This window comes from Pogona vitticeps, chromosome 4, assembly GCF_051106095.1.
Source record: "Pogona vitticeps strain Pit_001003342236 chromosome 4, PviZW2.1, whole genome shotgun sequence".
In the NCBI taxonomy this organism is placed as follows: Eukaryota; Metazoa; Chordata; class Lepidosauria; order Squamata; family Agamidae; genus Pogona; species Pogona vitticeps.
The window spans coordinates 38,918,184-38,931,626 of NC_135786.1; the positions used below are offsets into that span (position 1 = coordinate 38,918,184).

The window sequence follows — 13,443 nt, forward strand, 5'->3', positions numbered from 1 at the left end:
CCTTTCCCCTTTTTGCCCTTCCCTGCCCCATTTGTTCACTCTCTTTCCCTCCTCCTTACCTAACAGATTGCTGGTGGGGGGCAGGACTCTCTTGCCAATGGTCTGGCAGAGAAATCTGTTCATTTGCAGAGGGCTTTTTGAAATTGGGAAAGGTAACAGGGTTGGCTGGTCTGTAGCTGAGGTCCATGGCAGGAGTGATGCAGACCAAGAGATTTTTATACTTGTTTGCATTCAATTGCTGCAAAACATCTGGTCTAGGCTTTTTTCTCCTAAAGGAAATTCTAGCAAGGACCATCTAGTAAAAATCAGATTGGAAGCCTTGGAATTTTAGGCATCCTTTTAAAGGAGATTTGACAGCCAGCAACAGGAAGATCAGACCAGTGTGGCTGTTGGAGCCCCATGACTGCAGAACTCCTCTGCCTGAATCAAAAGAAAATCAGAAGACAGACCTTAGGATTGCATTATTCTTCGCCCAGTTCTCTCTTGCCCTTTCTGTTCCCAGATTGTATGCCTGAAAGCAGGTGGGACCAATTTCTGTCTCTTTTTACTGTGCTCTCCAATGAAGTAAAAATTTTATTTACATGCTTGCTTCTCAGGCATAGCCAAGCCCATATAATGCTCAAGTCCCTGCTTCAAGATCCTTACCTGCCTCCACTGCCAGCTTTGCCTGGGTATGTAAAACTGAGGATTTGGTCCACATGCAATCTTTGCTTGTGAAAAATTACTCTAGATGTTTATTTAAAGAAACATGCTCATTAACACAAATCACTTAACAGGCTTTAGATGAAAAGAAAAGTCTTTGTGCAGCTGGAATTGTACTGAACAAGTCTGCAGCCCAGACAAGGTTGCATGAATAAATGAGCACCTGCAGACTTCTTGTTCCCAACATTTTCTTTTCCTCAGCTAAATTCTGAGTTTCTCCACTAATTCTGAGTTTCTCCACCAAAGAAAAGTTCAGTGATGCCTCTATGCTACCTTAGTTTGACCATTTCTGTGTCTCACCCTGAGGAACCCTACCTTCAAATAACTTTCTCATAACCCATGATCTTTCTGTCACCTTTTAAAAATCTGCCATCAAGTTATTGAGCTGTGGTTTATCATATCCATTTAGTGGGTAGAGGCATTTTTCCAATCTAAGTATTTTTTTAGGTGAGTGGGTGGAGAGTATCTCACTGATGGGTTTCCAGACACTCTCTTTATTTAACAGTAGACTACTGAAGTTGGGAGGAGAGAAAGTCCTATACAGATCAACTGTATGCAAAAGGGCTATGCCTGGAAACTGTTCTGCTTTACCTGCTATATACAGTAGTGTAAGAACAAACCTATCAATTCTAAAGGAAATCAACCCTGAGTGCTCACTGGAAGGACAGATCCTGAAGCTGAGGCTCCAATACTTTGGCCATCTCATGAGAAGAGAGGACTCCCTGGAAAAGACATTAATGTTGGGAAAGCGTGAAGGCAAGAGGAGAAGGGGACGACAGAGGATGAGATGGTTGGACAGTGTCACCGAAGCAACCAACATGAATCTGACACAACTCCGGGAGGCAGTGGAAGATAGGAGGGCCTGGCGTGCTCTGGTCCATGGGGTCACGAAGAGTCGGACACGACTAAACGACGAATCTCAGAATGTCTGCTGACCTCTGCTGGTAGTGTTCTGAACACTACAGTATATAATAAATTGTATATGGAGACTGCCAGTGTTCAGAAATGGAAAATTCCAAAGCTTCCAAGTGTCAGATTTGCTAACCTTTCCATTTTGGGAATATAACATCTTCCTTATTGTTCCCTTATGGATTATTATCAAGAAAGTGCTAGAGGCAGCAAACTGCTAGAATGTATGAGGAACAATATGGCAAAAATATGGCATACACGTATCCTCTCGTTAGGTATTTCAAATTATGATCCCATGTACTTAGTCTAGGTACACTTAAAGACAACAGCCTTCTGGGTAAGCAAATACACTTATTTCTTTAGGCCAGGCCTGTATAATAGAAGGCCAAGTGTGCCTTGCTAGGAGAATTCCAGATCTTGTTTTCAAACTGCAACTCTTTCCATTTCCATCCATTCCAGTAGCGATGTATGGAAGTGAGAGCTGGACCATAAAGAAGGCTGACAACTGAAGAATTTATGCTTTTGAATTGTGGTGCTGGAGGAGGCTCTTACAGTAAGAGTCCCCTGGACTGCAAGGAGGACAAACCTATCCGTTCTGAAGGAAATCAACCCTGAGTGCTCACTGGAATGACAGATCCTGAAGCTGAGGCTCCAATACTTTGGCCATCTCATGAGAAGAGAAACCTCCCTGTAAAAGACCCTGATGTTGGGAAAGAGTGAAGGCAAGAGGAGAAGGGGATGACAGGATGGGTGGACAGTGTCATCGAAGCTACCAACATGACTTTGACCCAACTCCAGGAGGCAGGAGGGCCTGGCGTGCTCCGGTCCATGGGGTCATGAAGAGTCAGCCAGAGACTGGTGAAACGTTAGGAAGAACAACCTTCAGAACACGGCCAAAGAGCCCGAAAAACCCACAACAATCAATCCTATGAAGGAAGATAAGGGGAGAGAGTGGCCAGAAAGACGGACGCTGAGAAAACTATAGTGGTCCAAAGAGAGAACACCAGATATGCTCTACAGAAGAGAAAATGTTAACAGACAATAGGTTAAAGGTACTGAGTTGGAACTAATAAAAATAATGTTCTGTAACCAACATAACAACAAAGCCCTCTTAAAAATGAAAAGAGAAAAGCTTTTCAGCACAATGGAAATTGTTTCTTACAAGGCCACCTATTTATATAAACAGAAGAGTATCAAAACAAAATCACTACAATTGTGGGAATAGGGATGGTAGTTTCAACATGATTGAAATGGGTTTGCAGATCTCAGATTGGTTGGCCTCTGTACTTATTGACTTTGAAGGTCATCCTTCTAGGAAACAAAAACAATATCTAATGGTAAAGGCAAAGATCTCTAGCACAAACAGAGCAAAAACAAGCAGAATATATGATTTTAAAAGGATCAGTTGTAGCTATAGCTAAAAATGGAGTTATCCCAAATTATTGTTTGCTACAGCTTCAAACAAATACTTTATTGTCATTTTATTAGGCAATTCCAACAATGTCTGTGGATCTTTGTACTTTTGCTGTGTAAGAAAATGAGAGTTCTACCAAAAATTCAAAACTCTGCAACAAATATAACCACAAGTACCCTCAGCCTACAAATGAAGCCCCCCCAACATGCTAAAATGACTTGTAATCATACAGCAGAGGCTATCATAGTGATCTAGCCCATAGTTTACTGACTAGCCAAATTCTACTCTTAACACAAATAAGGATCCAGAGTGAGCTGCCTGAGCTTTATAATAACTGTGGGTTATAGGGCAGAATGTGGTATTGGGGTGTGTGTGTCTCAATCTGCAACTATCCTGTCAGATTCCATTTGCCCTCACACCTGACAGCTACAGTACTTGGCCAGCTTCTGGAACAGAATCATTATGACAGCCTTAATGTTAACATCTTTCTTATTATGCAAAGTACCCATTCACTGATTCTCTCACTCTCTCTCCAATTGACTTTGCTCTCCAGGCTTAAGTTGGTTTTTCTTCTAGACATTTCCAGGATGTGCCTGTTCCTCGGGTTCTGTAGCTTCAGAACTTGTTTAGGTTAAAAAGCCAAAACGCATTCCCCAAAGCGTGTGACTTCCTCAGGAGCACACATGAATGAATGACGAAAGCAAAATCACAGTGGGAATGCCTGCTTTAAAACTGGACAGTCAGGTCTGCTGATCATTTTGAAAACAACAAAGGATCATATTCATGCAATACCTCTGTTAAACCAAAAAGAGCATAAAATGGTGTGCAAGCCTTTGAGATCTGCAATCCTCTTATATCAAGCACAATGTTACAAAAAGCAGGCCTGGGGAAGAGGTGGGGGTGAAAAGAAATGGGCAGGGGAGAGCGATTTAATGTTGAAATCATTGTGTCTGCATGCTCTTAATTCAGCTGCCCTTTATATTTTTCAAAATGCAGAATCAAATATTTCTGCCTTTCTTACTCCCAGCATTTCAAGGGGTAAAAGCTGGATGAATTCTAAAACCTTCATTATCATCTGTTGGAGTTTCATCTGAATGTTCGCAGAGTCCTCTCCTCTTCTAAGTTGAGACTGAGACTATTTCTGCCCTGCAACACCCTCTTTGTTTGCCTTGCTACACTGGGCCTGATGAAGAGATCTAGAGGTCTTGCCAACATGAATTTGATCAAACTCTGGGAGGCAGTGGAAGACAGTAGGGCCCCGCGTGCTCTGGTCCATGGGGTCACTAAGAGTCGGATACGACTAAACGACTAAACAACAACAACAAGAGGTCTTGCACATTGTCATTCCCATTTGGATTGGATATTACACGAATACAGATTTTGCGATTCTCCTTGAAAATTGTGTTTTTAAAAATGCAAAACAACAACACCCTGTTATCAGAGTAACAGGCTGGAAATGAAGTTGAAATGGTGTAATGTCTTTGTATTTACATATAATTAACAAAAAAAAATTCTATATCAAGATGTGGAAAACATATGGAGAATGTGTGACCCTCCGGAGGTCGACAGAACAGCCATAGTTCTCCATTACTGGCCTCACTGACTAGGGTTGATATGAATTACAGTTAAAAAAAATCTGGAGAGCTACACATTCTTTGTCCTTGACCTAGGAAATGGGATTTATCAAGGACTTTTTAAAATCACAGGTTTCTTCAACAAAATTGGATTCCTTCCACTCATCTAGGAAACTACTTCACAGGGCAATTAGCTTTTTCCTGACCTTTCAAGGAAGTCCCACGAGTTCCAAGTTATTTATGATTTCAGGGTCAAAACTGCAGAGTAACACTGGAATTTCACTTCCTTGGCACATAATGTCCATACTCAGCACTCCAGTTTCACTGCCTTCAAGAATACCTTGATTCCCACATGAATCCTCATAAATTTAGAACACACACATTTCTCCTCACCAAGCATTGCCCCACAGAGATTTGGCTTCTCCTGCTGTCTGGACAGTTTAACCATTGCAGAAACCTGTTTGCTAAAAGGGAGTTTCCAACGGAAAGATGAATTTGTATGCACAGGTTAGACTGCTCCTGTAAGCCAGCTTTCGTTCTAGACCCTTGAAACTTAAAAGAGCTTTACCGGTGCAAAGCAAACTGTCAGTCAGACAAATCACGTCACCACAGAAACTGCAACTTACTATGTATGTGAAATATATATTAACGGAAACGTCATTCAGTAGCAACCCTACCATATAACAATACTTTGGAGCTACAGCAAGGGCTTTTTGCATTACATACAGCTCCATCTTGCCTCATTTCATGCTTTATTGCTTTTTAAAATAAAATGGGGCTTTAAAAGATGTGTGAATATATGCTTATGGATCTAGATGGGACTACAGTAATCTTTCTCACTTAACAAAAGGCTACCTTCCATCCCATCAGACAGTGGGATACAAGATCAAGTATGCAGGGGCTTACATGCGAACAACTTTCAGAGGCCAGATCTGTAGTCATTCTAGCACAGTATCCTGCCTTTGACTGATCAGGTCTCAAGTCTCCAGGAGATTCTGCCAATATAGGATACTAAGAAGATTTGAAGGGGATGAGATGGGAATCTTTGGGGGTTCCAGGGGCTGCAGATAACCCCCAACCTCAAAGAGCTATATCCTGTGCTCTTCTGACTACAAAATATAGTTTTCTTCCTAAAAATCTTGCTGAAAAACACAGACAGACAGACATCTGTGTAAGAACTGAGTGTGCTAGGGAGCAAGGTGCTTCAGGGGCTCCTAGCCACACTAAAATGCTTTCCTCATCACCCAGAGGGCCCAAGGAGAACTTTTTTCCACAAAAAGTCACTGCACAAGCTTTTTTTTAAATAGTGGAGTGGGTGGAAAATGGGGTAGAACATAAATAGCATCCACATATCACACAGGAGAGGTTGAAAAAGTGCTTTTCTGTTTGACACATCACTCCAACCATGCCACCTACATTTTAATCTAGTTCTCACACTATGCTTAGAAAGTTTTGTGTTGCAGGAAGTTTGACAAGTATTTTGCATGCCACCTCACCATAGTCTTATGGTCTACTACCAGTGCTATTTGCTATCTCCTAACCTATCAGAAGACACTCATCTTTGTTCTGCTCCTGTATTACAAAAGACTGGTGCACTGCAGAGACTGAACTAAATGCTGACACAGGGTGATGGGGGTGGGTTATATACATATAAAAGAGGGATGACGTGTCTTGATGGGGGGGACACTTCACTCCAAATTTTTATGGCAGAGTGTCTCCATTGCTCTGGCCATGAGCTCTTAATGATGTAACAAACATAGCACAGTACAAAGAATATATAGGATACAACCAGACATGTGTCTACACTATAGTTACAGCAGCTAGACACCACTTTCTCAATTCCATAGACTCCTTGGATCTATAGGTTAGTGAGGGAGTTTTCTGCTAGACTTCACTGGTTCACTAGAATAAAATCACAGTGATTAAACTGTTTTTTAGCTATCAGAACTTTGTAGATGCTTTCAGAGAGGAAGGGTGGTTGGAAAGAGAGGGGATCCTCCCCCCCCATTCCTTTCCCCCTAAATCTTGTTTCTTGCCATGGAAGGCCAGGGGAAACCCAGGTTCACCGCAATAAGAGAAACATCAAGATGAATGGAGAAAAGTGTTCCTGGGAGAGAAACTTGGGTAGATTGTTCTCTGTAGCAACATCCAGCAACTGCTAACAAACTGGGCAACTACCTAGAATGGAAATTCTGTGCAATGTGCAATTAAGCTAGCTGCAAAGAGCAGAGAGAACAAGTGCTTGGGAAAGTTACTTTTTTCAATCATAACACTTTTTTAAGATTATAATGTCATGCAGTTGTAGTGACCAAGCTGGGTCTTAGGAGATGGTAGTTGCACAAAGTAATTTTTCGTAGAGTGATACCCCTGGCAGGCACCAGCAGTGTCTAGCACTTGCAGCAGTCTCGGCTTTCTGGAGAGGGCAACACTGTCACTCTGTCCATAACTAGCATTTGCCCCCATCCTGATACCTGTATATGTACAGGGAGAGGGTGCTTAACCTGACACATGCTGCCAATCAGCTTTGCCCCTAGGGTTCCATATGTGCATTTTAAAGCTCTAGGCCAGCCTGGATGACCTAAGGGTAGTCTACCAGCTCTTTTTGGACATCAACTCCCATCATACATCACCCTTGATGTACTGGCTGGGGCAGATGAGCTCTGCAGTCCAAACACTTGTTGGTCACCTCACCCATCCTTTGGGCTAAGCACTCAGCTCTCCGTATTTTCTCCTGAACCTTCCCTTTCTGAAGCATGGAGGAAGGACAGGGAAACCTAGGGCTTTTTACAAGTTTTGGGATGGCCCTTTCCTCCCTCTCGCACCATGACCAGTGTTCCTTATAGTCAGACCTCTGGAAAGTCCCATACCTGGCGTAGGCTTCCCGCTGCCTGTGGGGGGCGGGAGGTTCATCCTCCCGAAATGTGGTGCTCTTTTAGCTTTTCTCCGGCACAGGGTATGTGGTTCGGACCACAAAAGGAACTCCCCACCCGTGTGTGTGACCGTCCGCTCCACGGAACAGGCACAGTCTATCCCTGTCAGAATGCTGTCCCAGCTTTAGAGCAAACCAAACCCGCCGACCAAGCGGTTGTGGCAGCGGCCTCGCTCGTCCACGCGCGTCCGATGGCCCAGCCGCCAGCAGCGGCGGGAGGGGGAACGGCGCTTTCCCTTTGCCTCCCTCGGAGCAGCCCCGGCCAGGCCGCGGAGGGGCCGGTCCCCCACGCTGGGCACGCCGGCCGGCCGGGCCCCCCGGGCTGCCCCTGGCCCGGGCGTGAGCAGTGCCTGGCAGGCGAGCGGGCCGGCCAAGCCGGGGCGAGGCGCTGGCGCGGAGCAGGAAAGGAATGCGAGTGGGAAGCGCCGGGCCCCACCGGCAAGCGGGCATGCCTCGGCAGCTCCCGCCGGGAGAGCGCGAGAGGAGAGGGCGCGCGAGGGGCGCGGCGGGCAGGGGCGGAGGGCGGGCTTTCCCTCTCGCGGGCTGGCTCGGCAGGCGGCGAGGGCGAGGGCGAGCGCTGCTGGGCCCCGGCGGCGGCCGCACCACGCGGAGCATCATCCCGCGGAGCGCGCTCGGCCCCATGGCGTCGGAGAAGGTGCTGCGCGAAGGGGTGCTGGAGAAGCGGAGCGGGGGGCTGCTCCAGCTCTGGAAGCGCAAGCGCTGCCTGCTGAGCGAGAAGGGCCTGCGGCTCTCCGAGGCCGGCCGCCGGGGCTCGACGCGCTGCAAGGAGATCGCCTTCGCCCACGTCAAAGCCGTCGAGTGCGTGGAGTGGAAGCAGCGGCACATCTACTTCACGGTGGTGACGGACGGCGGCGCCGAGATCGACTTCCGCTGCCCGCAGGAGGAGCCCAGCTGGAACGCCGACATCACCCTGGCCCTGGTGCGCTTCAAGAACCAGCAGGCGGTGCAGATCGTGCGCGCCAGGCAGAGCTGCCGGGCCGGTAAGCGCGCCGAGAGGGGCCGGCCGGCGGGAGGAGGGCGGCCGGGCGCACCTGTCCGGAGAAAGCACCCTTCTCTCTCCAGTGTCGGCGGGGATGAAATAAAGTGCCGGACTAGGGCGGCCCCTAGCCTAGTCGCGTGGAGAGGACCCGCATTTTGCCCTGAGTCTCGATTCGGTCCCTAGTGCGGCAAACCAAATAAATCTGGAGTGGAAAAGGCCTCTTCTTGAAGTTGCGACCAACTGCTGCTAGTGATGTGCAGATTTGTATTTTTGGATTACAGTTCCCATAATTCCCCAGTCTCACACCACCTCCAGATAGATGTAGAAGATGGGAGGCTTCTTAATCTTCACTAATGAACACTAATGCTCCTTTTTAGGTTTGGGATTAAGCTCAAAATGTTCTTAAAGAGGGCTGGGCAAAGGATGGCCCTCCAAATGCTGTTGGCCTTGCATGTCCCTGCCATTTTCACTATTGATGATGCTGGCCTGGGCCAAAGAGCATTGTATTCCGACAACCTCATTGTTGTCTTGCCCCTTTAATAGATGCTCTAATCCTTTGACTTCAGAAATGAAACCTACTGACAAGAAATAACTGACGGGATACTTCCTGCATCTTCATTTAATTCAATATTGTTCTATTTCAGATTATTGATAGCCAGAGTCTTGTTGATGATTTATCAGTGAAACTACAAAAGTTGCAGTGGTGAGTTGCAGCTAATTTGTGTGATATTGGTTGTGTTCCTGACTGCATTCCCTTCACTTGATTGGGGGCTCAACTAGGAATGCAACCAGCACCACATTAATTAGCAGCTTGCTGTCCTAACTTCCATGGTTTCACTGCTGCATGCATAAGTGGCCAAGAGAAATCTGGAGAATGAGCACTACATTAGGCCTATCCTTTTTAAAGATAACTTGCCCTATTTAAAGATAACATTTCCAAATGTTACCATTAACTGCAGTGTTTTATTTCCCAGCATAGTTTATTTATTTAATTCAATCCATGTCTGTCCAGACATTGTTTGCTAGCCTGTTGGATCACTTAAAGTCAAACTCAATTTGATGACAGAGTTCTTTATTTTTTGAAGATAGAATTGTCCCAATCAACCAACTAGAAATGGGAATTCAAACAAGCAGAGGGCCCCCGTCTACCTCTCTTAGCATCTTTCCCTGATCTATACTCTCAACTGAGTTCCAATTTTGGACTTTTCATTAACCGGGAGAAAAAAATGGTGGACAGGGGGCAGAGTCTGCCAGATACATTTTGTTACTGAAGGTTAAGAACGAGATGCCACAGAGCCCCACCTATTCCATAAAATGAAGCCTGGTGGTTGAATGTTTGAAACAGCCCAGGTAGGGCAGGACCCTCCATCCTGCCTGTGAGCCAGTTTTGAATTGCAAAATAAGCTTTGTGGCACACATAGCTCTGTATACCAAGGGAGGGAAATGGCCATGGGACTCAAGATGAACAGCTGCGGGGGGAGGCGGGTGCTATCGCTGGCGCATCAGAGCATCTGCCACTGGAGGTGGTTGCCTCACTTTGCCTAAAGTGGATGGTGAAGGGGTGTGGGGAGGCAAATTGCATGTGGGCGTGGGGTGTGTGGCCTTCACTCTTCACCTTCGTATTTCTTTTGTTTTTAAAACCTACTTTTCCCTCTGTGGAATTGACACCATTATGTGTTTAAACTCCAGGCATCACTGCCATCATGTCTAGTCTGGCCCTGTGCATCTTAGCTATTGTCCTCCCTCTACTGTAAGAAAATATTGTTTCTGGCTTTTGCCATCCAGATTGGGTGATTCTTCCCATCCCTTGCAGGTGTTCTTGCTCTGTTTCTGTTATCCTGCTCCAACTTGTTATGCTACAAATCCTCGTTAGTCAGTGAATGTGAGGCTATTGTTCAGTGCGTGCTCAGACCAGCAAGTTGGTGATAGCTGGCTCTATCTAGCAAGAGTTTGGTGGAAGGATGGGCTTGGGCAGAAAATTGTACAGCTCAGGGTGGCTCACAGTCCTACATAAGTAACAGTGGGAGACAATCCACGATACTCTATCCAGCCCAGTGGCTTAGTCCACGACCCCCTTTTTGTTCTTGGATAGCCTTTTGCACAGAAGGTCAAGATGATTATCTGCTAGCAGCAGTTGTTCCAATCTTTCTGATACTAAGCTCTTGAAAAGGTGTTTGCTCGGGGCTGTAGCTCTCAGATTCCTCCAGAGACCATGCTGGCTGGGGGATTCTTGGAGTTGTAGTCCAAAACAGTAAATTATCCAGATTCTGTCAAAGGATGGCATTTAGCAGAGCAGCTTCAACAATACTTCTTCTTTACATTCGCGAAGGCTTTCACAGCCGGGATCTAATGGTTGTTGTGGGTTTTTCGTGCTCTTTGGCCGTGTTCTGAAGGTTGTTTTTCCTAATGTTTCACCAGTCTCTGTGGCCGGCATCTTCAGAGGACAACACTCTGTCCTTTCTGAAGATGCCGGCCACAGAGATTGGCGAAACGTTAGGAAGAACAACCTTCAGAACATGGCCAAAGAGCCCGAAAACCCCACAACAACCAATACTACTTCTTCTCTTTCTGACACAAATATGTTCTTCTGCTAAAATGGGGGGGGGGAGAGAAATTAAACATGCCTATAAGTAATTAAAAATGTAATTATGAACCACTGAACGGGCAGGTGTCTGTCAAGAAAAAAATTTCCTAGCTGAGGTGTTTTACAATTACGGACGAAATTACATTGTCTATTCATTATCAATGCACTTGAATTTATTTATTTATTTTATTTATTTTATTTATATCCCGCCTATCTAATCAATTAAGATTACTCTAGGTAATACGTTTTTAGAGGTAATTGCAGTTTGAATAAGAAAGCTCTGTAGGGTCGGTATTCATTAACTCTATTACTAATGTTGCTATTTCAAAAGCACTTATCATGGTACACAGTGGTTTAGAGCACCTTATATTGCCCCAACCATGAGAAAGTTGGGCATTTGCTTTCCCTCAGCATGATTTCCTTTTCACAGCATTGAGAGGTTCCCATAATAAATTCCTTTTTCAGTTTTCACCAGTCTAACTGATACAATTTCCCTGCTCTCTTTTCCAGCGTTTCAACATGAGGGAGCCCCAAACAACCAAACACTCCTGAATGGGTCAAAGGAGTCAGACCTTCAACTCAACACAGAGAAAGCAAAAGAGCTGAGGGTGAATTTACCTGACAACCCACAGAAGGCAATTTCCAGCTGCAACTGAATGTGGACTTGTTGATTCTCTTCTTTGGTATCGGTGCTGGAAAATGAAGTGATGCCAGAAGCAACCTGCAAAACCTGGATCACAAGTTATCAGTAGACTGGGATTCTGTTTACCTGCTGTGCCTTTGTTGTGATACTCACCAGCTTTGATCTCTTGAGAAAGCCTCCTTCCAAACTGCTGTGGGACAGGTGGATTAACTTCCTGTCCTCAGTCCCTTTATTCATGGTGGACTTAAGGGGGAAAGATTGAAGAGACAGATGAGAAAGAGAATCATTCCTTCACTTGATATACCAAGAGCCTGATGCTGGATGGACAGCACTGGAATCAACTAAATCATGAGAGGACAGCAAATAACTGTGGACCTGCTGCTTTGATCTGAAAAGTCATATGTGATACCAGCAGCATTTGACCCAGACTGTATGCCAAGTTAAGCACCTTAAAAGTGTTGCCTCTGTAGTATTGTTCCTTGAGGCCTTCTGCACAGAATAGGGAGAAGGCTGGCTGAGCCAGGGTCCTGCCTAGACAACCCCTGGTTGCTGTTCACTGGATTACACCAAAGTCCTAGGTTGTGCAACAATGCACTGTCTATGCTAGTGGTATAACTGGTGGGAATGAAGTCAACAATAAAATAGGAGCGCTCACAACTGTGAGTATCCCTGTTTGGAATGCCTGCAAGGAGGAGTAAAGTGAGCAGGCCTTCCTATGAATGCTGCTACCAGCTTTATCTTCCTGTGCTCCAAGGCTCGCCCATTGTCTTACTGAGGGGCATGGGAAGGGGGCGGGCACAAGAATCTGGACCTTCTCAGTGCCTTTGTGAAGTGTCTTTATCTGTCAAGACTGGACATGGGATTGCAACCTTAAAATCATCAGAAAAAGAGGAGGCGATTCAGATCATTTCACCAAGCCTTGTGAAGATGGGATAATGGGGATGCTCATTCACTCCAAATTACAAGTCATTAGGGCCTTGAAAAGGAATGAGCATGGAGTCTAAGATACATGGGGCTGTATGTGCCATATATCATCATCATCTTCAACATCCCCATCCTGCTTGTTCAGTACTTTCCTGTATTGAATGGGAAGCTATGAAGGGGCTTCTCTGCATCCTTCGGAGCTTGAACGAGAATAGAAGTTGCTGTGGGATGAACCTTATGTTGCCAGTTCTGGGGGAGGAGATTTGGGGACCACATGCCTCACGAGCCTGAGGGCTTATGTATGACGGAGCTGGAAGGGACCTCAAAAAGCCACCTAGTGCTAATACATGAAATTCTCTTGAAGAATACTTTTGCTAATACAATTTCAAGAAAATAAACCATGAACACATCTGTCTTCCCATAAAACAAATGCCTTTATCATTCTTTCCTAGTTAGGTTCACTACACTGTAACTTACTGGTTTGTGGCTGACTTTGGTTACTAACACGAGGACATTGCTGTTAAACACACGAGTTTAGATACACAAGATACTGAAACAACTCTTCACCAAGACTTGGCAAAGGATAAGCTAGTAAGAATAAGGATTTTTTAATAAATTGCACGTATCAGAATCACCCACATTCTGATATTTGAGGCAGGAAAGAACCATTGCATGGCAAGAATCCATCCCATGCAATTAATCCATGAATCTGGGTGAGACGAGTAGTAGGGAACATTCTCTCTACTCTTTAGTACAACGCTACA

At 45.4% G+C, this 13,443-nt stretch overlaps 1 protein-coding gene across 1 annotated transcript; it reads left to right on the forward strand.

Moving 5' to 3' along the window:
- Positions 1-7,862: 7,862 nt before the first annotated feature.
- PHLDA3 (pleckstrin homology like domain family A member 3) lies at positions 7,863-13,109 on the forward strand. The gene is made up of 2 exons (XM_020782373.3): positions 7,863-8,529; positions 11,623-13,109. The coding sequence occupies exons 1-2, from the start codon at positions 7,938-7,940 to the stop codon at positions 11,766-11,768; spliced, it is 738 nt and encodes a 245-aa protein (XP_020638032.3). The 5' UTR covers positions 7,863-7,937; the 3' UTR covers positions 11,769-13,109.
- Positions 13,110-13,443: the final 334 nt, after the last annotated feature.

Coding starts and splice junctions, on each gene's coding strand:
- PHLDA3 (XM_020782373.3), top strand. CDS start 7,938: ATGCGAGTGGGAAGCGCCGGGCCCCACCGGCAAGCGGGCATGCCTCGG. Junction 8,530..11,622: donor CAGGCAGAGCTGCCGGGCCG/GTAAGCGCGCCG, acceptor TCTCTTTTCCAG/CGTTTCAACATGAGGGAGCC.